The sequence below is a fragment of the Erithacus rubecula genome (genome assembly GCF_903797595.1).
Source record: "Erithacus rubecula genome assembly, chromosome: 1".
NCBI lineage: Eukaryota > Metazoa > Chordata > Aves > Passeriformes > Muscicapidae > Erithacus > Erithacus rubecula.
The window spans coordinates 74,030,276-74,052,052 of NC_136658.1; the positions used below are offsets into that span (position 1 = coordinate 74,030,276).

The 21,777-nt window shown below is 42.0% G+C and overlaps 1 protein-coding gene across 9 annotated transcripts in view; it reads left to right on the plus strand.

Annotated features, from left to right (window-relative positions):
* STARD13 (StAR related lipid transfer domain containing 13) overlaps positions 1–21,777 on the plus strand; it is a 281,574-nt gene that overhangs the window by 150,920 nt on the left and 108,877 nt on the right. Inside the window, exon 1 of one of the 9 annotated variants that reach the window (XM_079322449.1) lies at positions 19,286–19,623. The exons of the other annotated variants lie outside the window; for them this stretch is intronic. Within the exon in view, the coding sequence (XP_079178575.1) occupies positions 19,455–19,623 (169 nt within the window). The 5' untranslated portion in view covers positions 19,286–19,454. Of the gene's footprint in view, positions 1–19,285; positions 19,624–21,777 lie in introns of those variants that run through there. 9 annotated transcript variants of the gene reach the window in all.

The following is a 21,777-nucleotide window of genomic DNA, read 5'->3' on the forward strand; positions in this document are numbered from 1 at the left end:
CTCAGTTATTTCCTAGTAGTGTTTTTGTATTTATTCATATGATTGTAATCCTATAGGCTGCTTCCATATTTTCATACAAGTGACTTTATTTATATAATACCTATGCCAGAACATTGATATGGAACACTTATATCCACAATAAACATTTAGCTGCTTAGTGAACATCAGTAGTCTATTGGTGGCTGGCCAGCTAATTCCAAAATGTGAAATTTCTGGACTCCCATTCTTTTGCTTTCCCAGCTACAGTAGGATGTAGTGTTTAGTTTCAGGAATCATGAAATCCCAGTTCTGAATTTTCTCTTATCACTTTTTTGCTTTAATGAAGAAACTTCTTCATAATTTCCCATATTGTCATATATCTAGGGATTCCAAGAACTAAGATGACTTAATAATTTGATTTTGTGCAATTCTTGACAGGCACTGGCCTTGTTTCACAGCAGTGTTTTGACTCACAGTTGTCTTCTTATCTTCTGTACTTCTTGGATGTCTTGAGAGACAGATGTTGTGTTTTGCTCTTCCTTATTTCTTTGTTTTTTCTGTCATACCACGGCCAAATCTTGTGCTGCTATATATCATAACTCCTTTAAAAATCATCTCATTGGGTAACAATTCATTGAGAAACCCATCTTTCACTTCTACTTAAGCACATTTGCATAGCAAATTTTAAAAGAAAATGTGGACTTCAAAATATAAAAAAACATGAAAAAAATCATTTTGTAAAATGTCACTTTCAGGCTAACCTCATGATTATAAAGAAGTGATGCCTGTCTTGTGATTCTTGAAAATTTGGATTTGGGAATATTATTTTCAATTAATTAAGGATTTGTGATCTTTTCTTTTGATTATTAGAGGCTTAAAAATATGACAGTGTAGAAGGTTCCTTGACTGACATTTCTGTAGCTCCTTTGCACATCCTGTTTACAGTTAAAAAAGGAAAATATTTTGACAATCACACCAACCTGGTGCACTTTGGACTGCAAATAAGCAAAGGCTGAATGCAGGCAGGGACGTGTGCAGCAAACAGCTATGCTCCAAGAAAGGATTGGGAGCACCCAGAATTCATGGCACTTAGTTCCATAAAGCCCCAGACTCCAACAATCAATTTAATTACTTCACAAAGCAATGCCTTTCATGTGAAGCAGTCTGCCTGTCATTCCAGTAGAGGGCAGTAATTTACATACAGTAATGTCAATTAGTGTGTGTGCACCTGGTGCGTCACTCGGCATCAGACACAGCAGCTGGTTTTGTTAAGGCAGTGCAACGTTCAAGGCTTGCTCTGTCCTCAAGGACAGAGTGCCACCCAGGAGCCTTATGTCCTGAGCTTTTGCAGCAGGGCACCTAGCAATGTAGAAGTAGAGCAAAGTTTGTGAGAATTAAAGAATAAGATGTTTTCAGCTAGTGTGGTGATCAAAACTAGACATACTCTGCTGTGTATAATCACCAGAGTGAAGTGCATGTTAACAGATCATTTAATAGAGATATTAATTTTTTTTCTTTGTTGCTGTTAACAGTAAGTATATAGAAAAGATTTTCTATAAAACCATTTTGACAGAAATCATTGTTACAAATCCAGCAATGTATTATAGTACAGTGGAAGAGGAGGCAGTGGAACTTACAAATGTTGGGGTTTTTTAAGCTATAATAATTTGATTCATAATCTCTTTCAAAACACTATGACTTAAAACTTACGTTTAGCAAAAAGTTGTTTAGACCATAACTATTTCTTTAGCAGTAAGATAAGTCCATTAACTTCAAAATAGCTTGCTTAATTTTATAAACACTTTGCAAATTTTACTTGTCACGAATGTAAAATAATGTAGGGATAATTAATTTCTTCTGCCTGAGCTAAATGAACTGCACTGGTGCTTCAGTAAACCAAGGAATGTTTTCTGGGGAGGACTGGTTTTCCAGGCCATGATGATGCAGAAGGGCACTGAACCTTCACAGGTCATTTAATACAGAAGCACTTTAAAAGACAGCCACTAAACTGGAGTATTGGTTTTGTTATAGAAAGAATTTAAAGGGATATTTCCTCAGAACAGTAGCATAGTTCAAATGTACCTTAGATCATGTGTAGATCTGTCTGAATTTGAGCAAAAATTCATTTGAATTGTCTTTGTATATGGTCTTCTGTTTCTGCAATTCACAAAGAAATGTAGGGTAGCTGCCAGCTCCATAAAAGGATAGCTTAGGAGAGTGGTGAAAGTTGTAAGTCAAAATCAAAGTTAGAAATGTAACTTCTCTCAGTCAAAATGCCAAAAAATTGCACATAGCATTACAAAAAAGGGTTCCTAAAGATTTAGGGACCTCCTGCGCTGGTTCATAGCTGGGTCTTCTCTAAAGTGTGCTGCATACCTGTGTAAATTTGTTGGATTCATTGCATGAAGGAGTGAGTACCTAAGCATTTGTCCCAACCTTTAGATTATTTTGGATGTGCCTCCCATTCCTCTGCTAAATATGCCTCTTTTTTCCATCCCTGTCCCCCTCATCCTGATCTGAATGGCATCCTCTTTCACAGCTTTTCCAGAAAAATGCTGTGGTGAATTATTTGAGACTGAGTTGTTTATGTGTCAGATGGCTGCTGAAATGATATGTGAATGGCATCTCATGGTCTTGCTCATTTTAAGAGGTGTCTTTAACATAAGCACGGATTTTTAGTGAAATAAATCAATTTTACAAGGAGATTTCAGCCATTGGATTTATAGTAAGAAAGAAACCTTTTATTTATTACATTAGAAAGACCACAGCTGAGAATGCACCATTAATAGACACAAACAGATGGATTCTGACAAGTCTGTGAACTATTCACACTCCTTTTTAGCAAATATTTTGCTACAATCTCAACTTGCAAATGTTACTTCAGAAACAAATATGTAACCATCTATCTCAAGGCATAGAACTAAAGAGTCATGAGTAACATTAAAATATTGTCATTTCACTATGCATATGATACTCTTTTGAAATTTAAGAAGTGGTGTTTAAAATTACTCCCAAAAGCTTGCCTTGGTTCAGTAAATGTTTTAAATTATAAATAAAGTCATAGAATCATTTAGACTAGAAAAGACCTCTATGGTCATCAAGTCCAAGCATTAGCCCAGCACTGCCAAGTCCACCACTAAACAGTGTCCCTCAGTGCCACATCAACACGGCTTTTTAATACCTTCAGGGATGGTGACTCCACTACTTCCCTGGGCAGGCTCATGCCTAAAAACCCTATTGGTGAAGAAAATTTTCCTAATATCCAATCTAAAACTCCCGTAGTGCAATTGAGGCTGTTCCCTCTTGTCCTATCACTTGAGAGAAGAGTCCAATCCCCATCTTACAGAGAGAGATGATTTCTCCCAAGTCTCCTTTTCTCCAGGCTAAACACCCCCAGCTCCATCAGCTGCTTCTCATCAGACTTGTGCTCCAGACCTTTCCCAGCTCCATTGCCCTTCCAGCCCCTCAATGTCCTCCTTGCAGTGAAAGGCCAAGAACTGAACACAGGATTTGAGGTGTGGCCTCACCAGTGCCAAGTACAAGGGGAATGTCCCAGTCCTGCTGGCCACTGTCCTTCCTGGCCACTTGGGCACAGCTGGCTCATGTCCAGCTGCTGTTGACCAGCACCCCCAGGTCCTTTTCCACCAGGCAGCTTTCCAGCCACTCTGCCCCAGCCTATAGTGCTGCGTGGGGTTGTTGTGACCAAGTGCAGGACACTGCACTTCTCCTTGTTGAACCTCATACAATTGGCCTCAGCCCTTTGATCCAGCCTGTCCAGATCCCTCTGCAGAGCCTTCTTGCCCTCCAGCAGATCAACACTCCCACCCAGCCTGGCCTCACCTGCAAACTGTCTGAGGGAGCACTCAGCCCCTTTGTTCAGGTCCTTGATAAAGGCATTAAACAGCGCTGGTCCCAGTAGTGAGCCCTGAGGAACATCACTGGTGTCTGGCCACCAGCTGGATGTAACTCCATTCTCCACCACTCTCTGAGATCAGACATCCAGACAGCTTTTTTATCCAGCAAAAAGTGCACTTGTCCAATTTCCCCTGGGATTATGAGGGCTGTATTCTGCTCCCTGTCCCAATCTTTCAGCTCAGGGAACTGAGTATCCCATGAGCAGCTGTTCTTATTATTTAATACCTGAGGCAAAGATGGCATTAAGTACTGCAGTCTTATCCTTTGTCACTGTGTTTCTCCCTGCATCCAATAAAAGATAGAGAGGCCAGTGGTTTTCAATGTCTTCATAAAGAGCTTGGATGCAGAACTTGAAGGTACACTATGTTTACTGATGATGCTGAACTGGGAGGAGCTGTTGGCTTCCTCAAAGACAGAGAGGCCCTACAAAGGTATCTTGGTAAATGGCTGGGCAATCACCAAAAATATGAAGTTTAATAATGGCAAGAGTCACATTCTTTTGTTTCTAGATGGTGAGCAGAAGTCCCCTATGAGAACAAGGGATAGCGATTGTGAGACTTTTCTCAGCACCTTACAGAATATTTTAATACATTATTATTTTATTCTTACAGATACAGAATATTGACTCTTCCTCTTGTTTGGGTGGTCTACAGCAGACTCCCTCAAGGATGTCTGCCTTCTTGGCCTTCCCCCTGATTCTTACCTATGCACACTCAACCCAATCATCACTGTCACCAAGCTCTGGATAATCAAACCTCTCTCTAACCTACCAACACTCCTTCCTCACCTGTCCTTTCTGAAGTCAATAGCTACTCACTGCAGCACTCCAGTTGTTTGAATCATCCCCACATCTGTGATGTCATCATTTTCCTGCTGCACAATGGCTCCCAGCTGCTCCTGTTTGTTGCCCATGCCGTGGGCATAGGTGTAGATACATCTCAGGTGGGCTGTTGATGCCCCCATCCTGTCATTAAGCAGAGAAGTTTCTCCACCTGGGCACCCTCCCACATCTCTGCTCACAGGTGCCACCACTTCTGGCACAGAGAGCAGGGCTGACCCTGCAGGTGGCACCTGGCTGGCAGCATGTTCCTGTCTGGGCAGCTGTGCCAGCTGTGAAGCTGAGGAAGGCTGTGGCTTTCTGCCAGAGGATACCACTGCTCCCTGGTGGGGCTGGCACTGCCCCAGCTCCCTCCTGCACGCTGCTGTGCCACACCCTGATCACCAGTGCTCCCCAAGGGCTTATTTTACATGTGTGGCCCCCAGGCAGCTGCTGCCATGCTGGATGTGGGTTCTGGAGGCTCGAGGCTCCTCGTTTCAGTTCTACTGAGTTAAATCCTTTGCTCCTGGCCCCTGTCCAATCCCAGGGGGTGTCTGTATAGATGTGGTGATGTGACGATTTCCAGGAGGCTAGCATCACTTCTATTTTTGGAAGTCACCATCTGAGAGAAGGTAAATGTTCATCTACAGAATAGCTCACTAAACAAAGTAGCAGAAATGAATTATACAATATAGGCAGCTGCTAGAGCAGTTGGTAGTTAAAGAGAAATGATGAGTGGTGGACTGCTGGGTAATAGTGTAACTAGTGACTCAGATCATGTACTTGCAAGTAAAACCAATGTGTAGCACACTTTTTTGTTCAATTGTTAAACATTAATTTGTAGGTTTAAAGTTTTATTCAACATCACTGTATTTCTGAGATAGGAAGGTAATGACAACTGATTCCTCTTTTCTGCATTATTTATTACTTCATTCACCATATCTTCTCTTACTTTTCTCAGTTGAGAATTTGCAAGCCCCATGACAGCATTGAGCCCACCAGCTTCCTTTAAATAAAATGGAAAATGGTTTTACTAAAAAGGCATGGTGAAAATTCAAAATGTCAGTAACCACCCTTAAGATGCATAACTAAATACACATATATTGAGTCTCTTTGTGAATTTCTGCCGCATGGTGAGGTGTTTGGAACTTGCCCAGTTTCTTTCCAGGGAAGAAACTTTTACCCCTTCATTATCAACTAAAGAACTGGATCATTTGTTTTCCTGACAGTCACTTTGAGGAAAATAAAGAATTCCTCTAAAACCAGCACAACACTCTGAATTCTGATGTAAGGATGGCTTTTATCCTCCTGACTTGACCCACTCCATCATTCCTGAAAATAAAGAAACATTAGTCCACAGAGAATCAGAAACATATCATTTTATATCCATTTATAGTTTTATATCAGTTTTAAATCAGCTTGGCAGAATAATATTTTGTAACTACATATACATTCTCTGTCTGTCCCTAACAGCTCCAAGTGATTTTGTTCCAGAAAAAAACTGGTAATTTGATTATGGTCAGAATTCAGCAGAGCATTTAAATGGAGTATAAATTTAAATTATTAAATGTTCAAATCATGTGGACTAGTCTGTTTTGTTATATTTAACTTCTAAACCAACAGTAGATTCTTTTTAAGAAGATTATCTATTAAATCAGTATGGTTGGATGTGTGAGTTTAGCAGGAAGAGGAAGGTACCAGAACATCATATTTCCTACATATAATAAAAAAGAAGATATTATGCCTAATCTGATTCAAATAGAGGACAAATACATTTCAGAATCTAGGTTAGACAAGACACCACCAAATAAAACTGGCTCTGAAACATCTGGTTTGTTTTATACAAAACCATAAATATGCATAGTTACTAAATGGCCTAAGCTGTTTCTTTGGAAGGCACCCTAAAAAACAAGGACAGCAGGACAAGGGTTTAAGGTATAAGCTAAGGCATATACATTAATCGTGGCATGGCAGCATTTTAAAGAAACTATCAAATTCAGAGGAATTATAAAACAGCTGGCTGAATTGTAGGTAGGGACTGTTTTAAATCACTAGATTCTAGGTCACAATAGAGGCTGTAACACGGGGCACTCACTTTTGTACTCTTTTGTGTTCTCTTTCTCTTAAGGGAGAATCATGACTTTTGGAGGGCTGGAACTGTTATCTCTTATTTTATGGAAAGAATCAGTTGGTGCAATCATTAGGGATCTTGAAACTGGGAAGAAGTTTATTGCTGTGACAGATCGGGCAACATATGGAAGGAAGTAAGATGTTCTCCAGAGACAGATTAAGTTTTTGCCAAGGCATTTGACTGAAATTTTGGAAAATAAACAGGTCATTAATTGCCTCCAGATTTAGCTACTGCAAATTGTGCAAAGATGTTGCAAACCAGATGCTTTCCCCTATTTGTTTTTACAACCCTTTCTATTTATAGATGCCCTTATTTGATGACTTACTTCTCTAGCAGAGGGCATTGTTTTACACCGGAAGCCCCATCTCAGTTTTGCCAGTAGATGCCTGACTAAAACATACATGTTCACACAACTACAGGGGTGGACCACTCAACAATAACATAAGTAGGAAATAATCAGTAGGAAGAAGTTAACATTTAATTCTTCCCTGGGTTTCTTAGCACATATCAGTTTTCAGCCATTCTCTGTGCAGACCCTGCTAGTGAAATAGTAGAGGCTCCTATCCCAAGGACAGCATCCTTAGATGAAGCTTGCCAATGATGGTATGAATGTAATCCATGTTGGCATTTCTCTGGCTTTCCAAGTTTTGTGACACAGCCACTGATGTACCTGTCAGCAATGTGGGAGCATAGCTTCAACTTGAACTCCAGATTAAGGTTGGATCCCAAAATGGGAATGTAGCAGCCAAGTCAGCTAAGTTCTACCAACTGACAGAAATACTTGAGAAAAGAAATATTCATTCCTTTTCCACTAAGACTTATTTTAGTCTTCAGAATGCAGGCTCTGTTTTATGCTCTATCCACACAGTCTTGATTCATGTTATAAATAACATACTGAGTGAAAAGCATCTGCCCTGATTTGAAAGCAGTGAGTCTAGTGGGGATGCCTTCTAAAATGATAGAGCTAGTCACACCAGGTCCTTTACAGTCAAGACAGAAATAGGTACTTCTGAAAGCCAGTCCTGTCATCCTGAAATAGATGTGTGAGACAAGAGGAATGAATTGCCCTATGGTGGTGCTTTTTTCTTACCATAATCCTAGCCAAGTGACAGCACCGAAGACCTGCTTGCAGTGACAGACTGGGAAAAGCCATCTCTTCAGCTGCCACCTAAGTGCCTTTGATATGGAAATCAGTGAGCCACTAGCAGTACAGAAGTTTAATTTTAGAGATTGCTGCTCATAACATCCCTGGCTTCATTTAAGGTACCTGCTCAAGCCAGCAAAACAGGAGATGGAGCTGATGAGGCAGCTGAACTTCAGTGGTATTTGTACGTGCACTTCAAGGTATATGTCCTGACAGTAACCTGCCAGTGTACCTGAACCTTGCAAAAATGTATTCTTCATTTCCAGTGTATTCTGGGGAGGCAGATTGTGAGTTACACATCTTTAGAAGACATTCTGAATTCATTGTAATAAAAGTTATGTGACTTTTACTTGTGAACCCTAACAGGTTTAGCTAAGGGGGCAGCAGCCATGCAGAATTCATAATGCATGTTTTAAAGTGCATTTTGAAGTTCACTTTTCAAACTAGGAGGTAGTTATTTGATGTATGAATATTTATTTTACTGTATCCTCAGCACAAAAGTCCATCAGGCTCAGATATCCTGTTTTCACAACAGCTGCTAGTGAATTTCTAGGAAAGAGTATAAAAACATGACAAGTTTATGGTATGACCCCTTAGCTTCCAGATTTCAGTAAATAGTTCTTTGCTGATGTTGTTAACAGGGCTGCCAATTAGGAGCAAAGTAAATGGGAGGTTTATGGTGTGACTGTGCACTTCCTAGCTGAGCTACACCTAAGCTTGGGAGACACACCGACTGTTTCCCGTTTGAAATGTTCTGCAGATGTGTAATCCCTCACATCACAATTGCTATTTTTAAAAAGTTATTTTCATGTCATTCCCAGGTGTCATGGTCAGAGTTGCCTTTGTGTCACTAGTCTGAGGAAAGTGAAGTGCCACTAATCTGAGCAAAGTGGGAACAAAGTTTATTTTTAAAGCAATGCAGGCTTGCTAGTGGTTCGAAAGCAAAACATTCAGAACTCCATTTGGTTTTAATTTATCACCTAACTTTTTATGTTTGGTAACATATTAGGAACCAGTGAGTATATTATTTGCCATAAGCTCCCCAGGACATAAAAGGAGAAAAAATAAAGACTGAAATACATTAATGTCTGCTTCATTCTTTTGCAATCCAAGGAGAGTACATAGAAAGTACTTTAAAGACCAATTTTGGTCTCAGCTACATACGTGCAAATCTTGAGCACTTACAGTGTATACAATGAATTCTGGCTTGGAGTAAAAGATCTCCACAGCAGCATGGTCTGGAAACTTCTTTCAGGACCTGGTTTTGCCTTAATTTCATGTCCTTATAGCTAAGAACAGCACTTGCCCACCAAAATCTGATGGAACAAGAGGCAAAAAAATTGGCAAACATAAACAGGACCAACCTTCTTCACAGGTCAGGTGCAATTTCAGTTTTGCAATATTTTGTTGCAAAACTTGAGATACTTCAAAGAGGTCTTATGTCCAGACTGAGGAAACCAATCTTCCCAGAAAGTCAGAGCTTTTCAAGTGTCATGGAAAATAGACTCAAGATGAGTAGTTCCTTTTGAAGGTTTTGGCCAAGGAATTTTTCCAGTAAAACTACATTCCATAAACATGGAGCAACACCTTAAGTAGACAACAACAAATGAGGAACACCATGAGGTTGATTTGAAACAGAGCTGTGTATTCAGACAGTGGGACCGGAAGAAAGCCTGTGAGAAGGATGTAATAGGATGCCAGGATAAACATGAGGGCAGACGGCAGTATTTTCATCACTCTGTAATTGAGAGAGCAAAAAGAAATTCACAGCTGGAATGGAACTTATCAACCACCTCTCTTGGTGTGCCTATTTCGAGCAGAGGGGGAATCAGCAGAGGAAGAGTCTAGGTGAGTGCTGCTGGGGGAGGGTGTGCAAGGGAATGTGTGAGCTAAAGTGGGGAGAAGGGAAGTACACCTGTGTTGAGGACTGGAGGAGAAGGAAGGAATGCTTACTGGAAAACATTTCATCTTGCATGCATTGCTGGTCCCAGGCTTTTTTTTTTTTTTTTTTTTTTTTTGTCCCTTCCTGGACACTGGAAGCATTCTCCAAAGGCAGGCTATGGGGAAAGAGAGCTGCAGGCTGCCTGCGTTTTTCAGAAGGAGCAGCACGGTGGCTGGAGAGGGAGCTCCAGGAAGCCCTTTCCTCTCTGCTGCTCCTGCTGCTTGGTGAGTTTCCACTCTGTAAAAACAAACAACCACCTGCAGCTTTATGCAGTGAGGCACATCAGCTCTGTGGTGTGTATTTAGCACAAAATGTGAGTGAAAAGAAGTATGCAAGAAATATGGAGTCTAAAAATTAAATGCTTCAATTTTCATAGAGCAGTTGATTTCTAGAAGACAGAAAATCCTGTCCAGGGATTTGTCCAGTTCATAAATATTAATACTGTAAACTGTCCCAATACTGTTTTATTGTGGATGTTCTGCCAGGAATTATTGTGGGGATTTGTTTGGACTTTTTATTTTTTATTTAAAAAAATACATATATGCAATTTATACTCCTAAATTTTACGATATGAAGAAAGAAATAATTTGGGATTCAACAGGCATCATGCCTTCTGCTCCAAACAGACAGGGCTATACAGAACAATTGCTGTAGCTCATGATAAATTCTAGCTTTGGGTAAGGAATAAGTGATCCATGCATGTCTCATATTCCCCTGGCTTCTTTATTTGTGAGGGTGCTAATCAGACACCAGTATGGCTGGTACTATGCAGCCAGAAAAGTGTGCAGGTGTTGGTCATACTTGCTGTGAGGTGGTGGCTCAGCCTTAAACCTGGGACAGTGACCAGATTCTCTGCTCACCCATGATGTTTTTTGCACTGGGCCTTTGTTCTGGTTCTGGTGACCCAGAGAAGGGGAAGAAAACGTGTGCACACTGTTCTGGTGGTGATGGTTTGGGGATTGTAGAATAAAAAAGAGAAATTCCAACTGTCAGTGAACAAGATAGTTTATATGTATCCTACAGAGTACTTCCTTGTGTGCAAGGCTGCAGTCCAGCCCTAGAGCCCAGACTCAGTTTATTGGTTGGTGCACTTTTCTCTGCAGAGCCACATGTACAACCCTGCACCCTTGTTACACAGAATTGATAAGATCTGGTAACATGCATTTAATAACACATTGGGAAATCTCTGGCATTCTGCAAGTTTAGGCAATAAGTGTCTCATCTGAAGGAATCCACTACAGGTGTAAGATCATTTTAAAGGGTGTTTATTTTCTTCTTAGCTCATGCAGTTAGACTAGACTTTAGCCTGCCTCTAGAGGACTGATATTGCTTGTAAGGAAAATTAATCTTGCTAAAAAATTGTATTTCCCTTTTTTTTGCGTATAGGTACCAAAATAATTAAGAAAGGCAAAAATTACTGTTATCAGCCAGGAAACTGGTGTACAGAGACAGGTTATACAACTTCCCTCAAGTCTTCCAGCAAGGCACTGCCAGCTAGCCCTGTGCCCTAACCATCGTGTCTTTCTGCCTTACTGGGCCAGAGACTGAAATCATGCAACAACTATTCATTGATTTCAAGGAGCCTGGAGAATTTTATGTTCCCAGACACCAGTCCCCTGCTGCTGTATTTGAAAATAATGTTGCCAAGAGTTATTCTGCTCTGCCTTGTTGCTTTTTAAAAACCTTTACAAAATCAAACTTTGGCATTGGTTCTCTAGTACAGAGAAAAGGAAAAAAACTTCTGTCAAAACCCTATGAAAACCTGAACTTTTCATCTATTGCTCATTAGATCATGAGTACTGGAGTCCTGTTGAAAGGAAAATAAATAGCAAGGCCCTTACCTGAAGTCTGCAAAGGTATGAACCTTCAGCTCAGATAGGAATGTTTGTCTGTGACTGACACCAGCAGTAGGGCTGTGTGGGGATTTACAATGTATTTGGATAACTGTAAGAAACTAAGTTTATCTAAACACTTCCTTACGTTATCAGTGTGCTCTCCAAACACTTTGTTAGTGAGACTGTGAGATTAGGATGTGTGTAAGCCCACCACTACTTAAATATATTTACAGAGTTCCTGTAAGTTTAGTTTTAGGAACTTGTGTATAGATTCAGCAGATGGAGTTACACCAAGGATATGGAAACTACTTTTAGCTCATTTCTGTCATAATACTCTCCAAATACTTTAGCAGAGGAGGTCTGCCACCTGAAATGTCTTCCTCTCTTTTGAACTCTATTACCCAACTGTTGTGTTTTTTCCTTAATTTACTGTTGAGAACCACTGTCTTCAGGGACTTTACACATTGTGGGATGCTGGCTATTTCTGTCTTGTGCAGAGTTCAGCTAAGGCCAGTTGAGTCTCTATTCATATGTTGCTGTGGTTTGACTGAGGAAAATGTTTAAAAACTGGACAGGAGTGAGACCATAATGCCTAAATTAGCAGTCAGGCACTGAATGAAACAGCTGACCCCTTCCAATGATCTTACCAATCATCCAGGAGCTCCTGGTCCCTTCTAAGCCCCTGGGAGAGCAGAAGGGACAGAGAGGTCACATCCTCTGAGCCTGACATTGTGGCCAACAGACCAGCAGCTTACACTGCACCAGCAAATGTGACAGGAGGGCACGGAGAGGCTGTGCCCAGGGAAATACTGTCATTCCACAGTCTGCAGCCACAGACCACAGGAGCAGTTATTTTGATGCATTTATGCACTAGCAGTGCTGTTAGGAGCCCACATTTACATAGGCTGTGGGATGGTACATCTGGTGAGTCAGGTGAGAATACACAATGGCCACTCCTGCTCAGAACAGCCCCAGTGGGGTGGCCACAGGTCACACCAACCCAGCACCATGTGTTGGCCAGTGGGCAGATGCAGCTATGTTCAGAAAAATATACTGCTGGGATAGGCATATAGTGATTTTGTATGTGTTGTATACCCTACCTGCATTCACGTGATTCAGGAGGTCATGAGCCATGAGCTGGAATTTTGTGCTTAATGGCCCTTGCCATTTTCTTCCAGGGATTTTATCCTTTTTTGAATTCTGCTAACTTTTGGCAACCACAGTATCCTGTAACAATGACTTCCAGAGGTCAGCTATGCATATATGGAGAATTATTTATGTTCATTCGTTTTGAACATACCCCCACTTACTGTTCCCAACTTTATCCACTGCAAGAAAAGACCTCTTAATTACCAAATGGTGGGCAGACACTTGTAATATCATAAGCATGTTTGTTGGTTTGCCCTCAATTGCTTTTCCAAAATGTTTTAAAATCCACTTTGCTTTTTTTTTTTTTTTTTTTTTTTTTGTTCCAACTGAGCACTTGTATTGGGTTTTCATAAACCTACCCAAGATCTGTTTCCTTAGTGATAGCAGCTCCATTAAATCTCATCACTGTGCACTGTCTTATCTTTAGGGTGTTTTTTGTCCCATACATTTACCAGCCCTCAAAAGCTAAAATGTTAAGGTCTTCTCAGTCAATACTGTAGCAAACACCTTCAGTGTTTACAATCAATTTCTGCTTTGACTGACAGACTACTTTGGTATCGTAATTTATTTTGCCAACTCATTATTCAGTCCCATTATAAAAACCAGACATAGATAGTGGACAAAACAGGTTCCAACACTAATATCTGTGTGAATCCTCTGGGAACCTAACTGTGAACATAGATTATTTATTACTACTTTTGTTTCCTGTCTTTAAGCTGTCATTAAACCACAAGTGACCTTTTCCTTTTTATCTGTCATAGCTGAGGTTCTTTATGATTGCTTGGTAGAGGATCTTGAAGGAGCCTTTATCAAATCAGTTACCATTCACTTTGCTTATTTAGCATCCTGAGCACCTACACAGGAGAATTAATGAGATGAATCACACTTTCTTGCCTTGACCCTCATCTTCCTGGCTTTTGCATGTGTCTTTATTCCCATAAGTTGAGTGGCTGGTCAGCCACCTTCCACCATGCTTTTGTTCTCTAAACATGCTACTGTTGTACTCCTGCACATAATTTCTAATCCTCTGTTTCTGTGGTGTAGCCAGGCTGCTGATGTTCTTGTAATCAGGAGGTATTTTATGTAGCAGTACTATCCATTGAACATTGGGTCTTAAAATGCAAATGGACAGTCCTCTGATGCTGGAACATGGACACTGGGAGAAAAGAAAAGGATATAATGTGCTATTCAGATGCCTCATCTCCCAGTTTGAAGTTTATCTTCAAGGGTGTGTGTGAGCCTGTCTCTCATGCATAAGAAGCCCTGTGTAGCAGTGTTCATTTTTAAAACTCGCTATCAGACAGTTGACACAGCAGCTGACTTTCCTCCAGAGCACATCAGTATCGGGCTGTGCAGTGAAACAATCCTCTGTTGTAATTCCATGAGGCTATTAGCCGTCTCCATCTCGCTTCCTGGCAATGCAGGAATCTCACATAAACTATTTTCCTTTTGCCCCAGTCTGATTCCTGGCAGCCCCAGATGAGCTGCAGAGCCTTGGCGCCCCAGCACCGCCTCAGGAAGAAAGTCAAAGTGCTGCTGAGCCAGAGGGAAACCTTTCTGGCTGCTCTAGAGTCCCTGCTGTTTCATGCCCTGCATGAAAGAGTTTGCAGCCTGTACTAATCCCAGAAAACAACTCTCAAACAAATGTCTGTGTTCAAATATAAGACATTTTTCCTAAACAGCAGGCAGTGAACTTCTGCTTTTAAAAGTCCTGATCCCAGAAATAGGATTCAGAACACGTGAAGTAAGTGACAGCTACATCTTAGACGCAGCTTTGGGTTCCCTGCATGTGAATTTTTTCTCTTCTTGAATTTGAGAAAGGAGAAACTGCCTGTACTTGACATATGAGCTGCTCTGCAGGCATCTGTAAAGGCAGAGACAGGCAAGAAATATGTGTGGATAGAACAGGGATATGTGGATAGGACTTCAGTATCCAGGATATATTGCATATATAAGGTATTGGAGTTAGCCATAATCCAGCAAACTGGACTTTTCTTCTACCTGCAGAATTATAGAAAGGAGTCAAGAGATCAGAAAGTTGAAAGCAGATGCCTGAATTATTTTATTTTTTTTGTGACTTGAAAACAAGAGTTTCCTGCTTCTTCTAACTACATGTCACTAATGTTAATAACAAATGTGCTTCTCTAGTGGATAGGAAACTGTTTTGTTCTCATAGAACCAGTGCTTTCTAATGAAGAGGGGCTGTCAAGTTGCCATTAAATTTTAGATGTGAAATAACGAGATAAGTGCAACTAACAATAAAAGGGAAATGGGTCACTTTGGGAAGATCAAGTGGCTGATTACTGTGTAAGAAGAACAGCAGGTTCAATCCAAGCCTGGAGAACTCTGTGCCAGGTACATACAACATCACAGAGTTATTCCTCTGTGAGGCGTGCATTCTAAGATGTAAATCAGCAGTCCTGTATTTTATTTATATATTTACACTTATTTATTTATTTATTTATTTATTTATTTATAGAAATACTAATGAGAAAGTGCTATTCATGTCAATTTATCCTACACTACCCCACTGCAGCACTGCCTCATGGAGTAATACTCTAAGGCCAAGGTGGAGTGTAGAAACTCCCATGCCTGTCTTGCCCAGAAAAACCAGTTGTAAGTAGATAGTTTGTTATCAAATATATTTTAGCATTTCTAGAGTATATTGGGTTGTTTTCTATAGCTGATGTCAGCACCCTGCTCACAGTGAAATGGAAGCAGATCTCCACCACTGTTTGAGATACTGCATTATCCATGGGCAGCCCTGGGGTGATTTTTCCAGCCAATGGTTTACTTCTTTCTCACACCAAGCACCATTTCAGGGAGAAAAGGTGGCAGAGAGGCATAAAAATCAATTAACAGAAAAGAATTGTTACAGTTCTGCCTGTGAATGCATACAGAGGAGAGTATGACTCTTTCAGCTGACTTTGCCAGTTATTGTAAGTCCATGCAGTCATCAGAAACACTGTGCTGTATGAATAAGCCTTTAACTAAAGATTCCTAATATCCCAGAGTATTTCAGTATCCATCAAGCCACTGATTGTCATGTTAGATGTGACATGTGGTTATTCCACTGTAGATATTGGTCTGGACATTTCTGATTTGTTAAAACAAACAAAAAAACAAACAACAACAACAACAACAACAAGCCACACTAAACCCAGCCATGGTTTTATGAAAGAATCTCCTTTCCTGCATGGATCAGTCACAGCATGGGAGCATGGGGCTGGGTTTTCATCTCATGGGCTGCGCTTCTGTCAAAACTGCCAGCAATCTCAGGTGTATGCTGGAGCTGCCTCATAGTCCTTGTAAAATGCACAAGAAAACTTTTATTTTCAAGTGCTTTCATGAGATGCATTAGCATGAAGTTCAGTGTTGCTCTATTCCAAAAACCATCTGTAGACTGAAATATTAATTAGTGTTATTATATAACAACTTAGACTTCTATAGTACTTCTTGTCTGAGAGGTTGATGGCCAAAGGAGTTTCCTTATCTGAATGACACATTTTTGAAAATAAACAGCGAGTATCATGGCAGTCACCAAACAAGGATACAGTCATTTTAAAAGTATGTAAGGAGGGCTACTTCTTTCTTTCGCCATGCACAACTTCAAGCACAGGAGCTTTCAAACAGGCACCACAAGACCAGCTAACTCTTGTTGTTTCTTGTTTTATTTGACTACTATGCAAGTACTGGACTGAAGCCAAAGAATTCAGCCTCGGCACAGGCAGCACTCGTCAGCACTGAGCCTGGGGCAACCCTCTGGCTCTGAAGTTGTATTTGGACCCTTGTGTCTGGGAGGAAAGGAAAGTCATCATTCTGCAACAGAGGCTTCTTATTCTGTCCTTTGTGACCTCTGAGACGAGCTGCTGAGAAGCTGGCAGGGCAGCTCTGCCCTGTTGCCTTACCCTCTGCTGAGGGCATGGGAAGGATGAGCAGCCACAGGGACACTGAGGCTAGTGCTCTGCTGCCTGTTTCAAGCATATAACTGGGCTTGCTGAGCCTTCAGTGGGCTTGTTCTCTAGTGTATACACCTTACTTAGGTTCTTGCCGTGGTTTTTGTTTCTTTGGACTGGCTTTTGAAGCATTACAGCTTCCTAGACTTTGAAGTATTGCAAGGAAGAATGCAGAATCCCATTAGCTGAAAAAGTCAATGCATTTTCCAGCAGAAAAAGAAATCCTGAATATTTAAGGAGAGTGGTATTAAATGTTAATACTTGCTTTACATTAACAATAGCATTTTTAAAATAGAATTAGACCAAAGAACTGTACATTAGTCAAATAAGAATTTCCCTGCACAGAGGCAATATCTCTTTGGATAAACACGGTGCCTGTCATTGATGTTTGGGAGTCTCTGGAATATTTATTCCTGAAAAGATGGCAGCAGAGTGACTGACACACTGGCTTGGCAAGCTGAGATAGGAATGGGAGCCATCTCTTCCCTGCTGATCAGGCTCTCTCTGCTCACACCTGTGAAGCAATCCTGCCTCTTGTCTTTGCACAGCAAGGCAGAGAGGAGACGGGTGAGTCCCACTGCCTGGCTGCCAGTGCCCAGCCCTGTTTGAGAGTATAGATGGTAGTAGTGCCATGTCTGCTCTTGAGTTTGAAGGCTTTACTTAGAGTCACAGAGAAGGAAGACCATGCAGCCATACCTGCAGCAAAAAGCAACACATACAGCACTTGCAAGTGCTGTTAATGGTAATAACAGGTAATGGAGGCTTCCAGTCTACAACATTCATTTTAAATTTCTAGTACCTGGAATTATAATTCTCCATTTTATGGCACTGCAAAAGTCTCACATTGATGAGGAATAAAATTATAAGGTCTAATGAGAACAGATTGCATTGCAGTGAAACCATGCCCTAAAGGGGTTTGCATAGAGCAAAATTTTAATGAATAATTGTGAACAAGGGCTGTCCTTCCCCCTCTCACATTTAGGTGACTATATCTGCCCTGTCCTGTGTGAAGAGGTGGGTCCCAGGCAGTGTCACCTCATGGCCCTGCCCTGGTCAGCATCTGTGAGGCAGGGAGTGGGAGGAGAGCTCCACTGTACCATGGCATGTCATGAGATGTTGCTGGCCTCAAGGCTGGAGAGCAGGACACAGACAATAATGTCACCACAGGGAGATGTCCAGGTAGAGTTTCAGAAGGTCAAGATCCCCCATGGGTTGAGCCCCTCTGTCTGGGGCTTGCAGCCACTCCAACATTGCTGTCATCTGCCAGGCCCCAGCTTGACACGGGTCTCATGGGAAGGGGCATGGAGATGGCAGCATCATTCCTGAGCTGTGATTCTTAGAAATCATTAATTTCCCCTGATTCTTAGAAATCAGTACACACTAGAGGTGTATTAATCCAAAATATTGGTATTTTAAAATATAATGAAAAATTATTTGACTAGGAGGAAATTTTTAGTATATTTTCACTCAGATTTGCTGCCCACCTGCTGATGAAAATGGCAGTGTTCTGTTTCTGTATGATTAATCAAAGATATAGCATATCCTGCTAACTCAGTGGTTGATATGTGAGGATAGAATGAAAATACGTGTCCCTCTGTCTGTGGAAAAAAAAATAACTACAAAAAAGATGTTATAGCAAGGAACCTGCATAACAGAGAACCTCTCCATCCCCTTTCCCTCTTCCATGCTGTGAGCAGCTCTTGGTAGCATTAATGTTAGGGACTCTTGGGCTCTGTTTACTGCTGAGTGACTGCTGCTAGGTGTTGTTGAATTTTTTTCATCCCAAGGGCTTAGCTTGTTCCAGTGCTCGCTGTACCGTGTGGTTTTGGAGATTCAGCCCTTCCGTAAACTGACTTTTTCTTGGCAAACAGGGGTATGATTTTTAGAAAACTTAGGGCACCATCTCCAGAGATGAGTCAACCTCTAGGCAGCGTAGAGCAGAGGAGAAAAAGGTTTTCGGGAGCCCTGAGTATTCTAAAACACACATTCTTGAGTGTCTTCAACAATTTCTTCTTTGCTTCTGAAGCAGCCCCTTCCTGCTGGGTAAACTCCGGCCAGCCGGGGGGACTGCCGGGGCAGGATGGGGCTGTGCGGGGCTGGGGCTGGAACAGGCTGGAGCTGGGACAGGCTGTGCGGGGCTGAGGTTGGAACAAGCTGGAGCTGGGACAGGCTGTGCGGGTCTGGGACAGGCTGTGCGGGATTGGGAAAAGCTGTGCGGGGCTGGGGCTGGAACAAGCTGGAGCTGGGACAGGCTGTGCGGGGCTGGGAAAGGCTGTGCGGGATTGGGAAAAGCTGTGCGGGGCTGGGGCTGGAACAAGCTGGAGCTGGGACAGGCTGTGCGGGGCTGGAGCTGTGCGGGGCTGGAGCTGTGTGCCGGGCTGGGGCAGGCTTCTGTCCCGCTCCACAGGCTCCCTTCCACAGGCTGCTCTGGGAGCGATTGGCCCGCACAGATCATGTGGGAGAGAGCCGGAATCCCGAGCTGAGTCGCTCCTGGCACTCCTTGGTTTAAAGCGGTCGCTCCTCGCGGCTCCCTGGGGCTTGGAGGCTCCGCGCTGCCCTGCCCTGAGCGCGGCCGAGGGAGCGGCGATGCTGAAGCAGGTGCCCCGGGCGGCGGGCACCGCCTGCCTCTACCTGAACGCCGTGTCCCCCGAGGGACAGGAGCTCTTCTGGCGCTGCGACCCGCCCGCCCGCCGCCCTCCCTACAGGACCAGCAGGATCCTCGCCCGTCACCAGCTGGTGACCAAAATTCAGCAAGGTGAGTCGCTGCCAGGAGCGCTCCGGAGCCGGCGCTGGCGCGGGGTCTGCAGGTCTGCTCTTTCCTAAGAGAACAGGTTTTTAATGCCTCATGTTTCAGGCTCGCTTCCTGTCTCTATTCCAAACTAAACTGACTAGAGACAGGGTTAGAAATAGTCATCCATACCTCTCTGTTTCCACGCATACACCGACAGCCAGGAGACAAACACTGGGGCATGCTTAGCGACTTAACTAAATTACCTTTTAATCATAAACTACTGTGGTATCTTAGGTGCTGAACTTCTTCTTGTCTGACTGTCTGAGCAGTTACTGGCACCAGTCCATCTGCTCCAGTCAAACCTGCCCGTGGTAACCCACAAAAGAAGAACAGAGGGTCACCCAATTAAAAAAGAAGCAGAAATCCAGTGCAACTGGGAGAAGGATAACATCCTTTGGAAACAAGTTTGTGTAATTGTTAGGGCATTAGAAAATCTGTCACATATCCTTAAAAATAATTGCTGACTTGGCTTTCTGCAGCTGCTTAAGCAGTCATCTAAGCAATCATTACAAATGTATCGATATGTTTTTTCCTGAACGTCTGTCTATGGCACTAAAGCTAAATGCAGATTGGCCTCAGAACAAATCCTTTGGCCTGTGTGCACAATTTAAAATCATCTTCACAATGGCTAGTGCAAAGATAAAAACCCTAACCAACTGTACCGATTTTTCCAGATTAAAAAGCAAATCAATACATAGTTTTGTATAGATCATGGTTTCGTATGGACGCCTGTTTTCAAGAGCACCAGTTTCCAAAGTGGATGTGATCCTACATGCAGAAAAATGTCATGCTGAAAAATAAAATTCCTGATGATAATAGCCACTTTGTGGACAGCTTGCAAAAAGGTGTTTGATTCGACTAACTAGGGGTAGGCATAGAGATAGCATCATTTACTGTCATATCTGGCAATTATCACAGTAATTGGTATGAGGTTTTGATCAGCAGCAGTTAAATGGAGTGGCAATTTCTGTGTGTTGCTTTCCAGTAAGATTCTTTAGACCTATGGCAGTCAAACTCTGGCAGAAGTACAGAATATAGTGATGAAATTTTATTGCATTTATAAAGAAAACAATGCATAATTCTTTGGCCAGGTTTAAAAAGATGAAAAAGATAATTTCTGTGGCAATTAGGAAAATTTGGTTGTTTGCAAGGCAGTGTCAGGAACTGGTTGTGTTTGAAGGATACTGGTCCTCACTGCAGCTCTGATTTCAGGAAGGATATTATGTCATTCTGTGTACCCAGTGTATGGCCTGGATTGAATGGAAAGAAAGGGTAATTTATTTCTCTACAGGTTTATTTGAAAATGTTTTGAGTGCACTGCTAGTACCAATTTAGTGTTCAAACAGCATTAACTGAGGATGGGGTGGATTAACCCACCTCTTCTACCTGTCATGGTGCTTCTCATGTTACCTGTCATCTGTCTGGGACAGCCAGAGCTGCCAAAGCTAGCCAGTGGTGCTGAGACTTTGGAGAAGATGCATGCTGAGGAGTTTCAAAGTTGTAACTTTTCTCCCTGTAGCTTGTTGCATGGATGGTCAGTCTGTGTTGAATGACCTCTGCTCCTCTTTTGCAGCCTTCCAACCTGTTCTGCACAGAGCTATGGAAATTATATTTGATCCTGTGATGTATGTTACTGTACAAATACATTAAATATCTATGTATTTTGTGGCACTTAGAATAAATACATCATTGCTTCCTTCATTTCTTTTATTGATGCAAACATCAGGGGACAGGATCCACTGTTGGTCAAGTGTCAGTTCATTAGCAGTAAGGAAATTACATGTGCAGATAGATGCTGATGTGTCTGTAAGCCCATATGTAGGCAGATGCACATCTAGTGCAAAACCAAGGCATACAATTTTTCTACAGTGCCCCAAGTAATGACTAATAATTTTGATACAAATAGTTATGTTAGCAATACCAAAAAACCTAAGCCTTGCTAATATGACTCAGTTTGAAACCTCCAGTTCTGACTCTGGATGAAAAACCAAGATCCATCAAACCCGCACAAGTTTTGCTGGTGTAAGCAGTGTGAGGATAATGGATCAGGGCTCATCCTTTTCCCAGAGGGTACTGGAAGAGTACTCTAAAATGGGTGGAGTTATCAGTCTGTGCTTT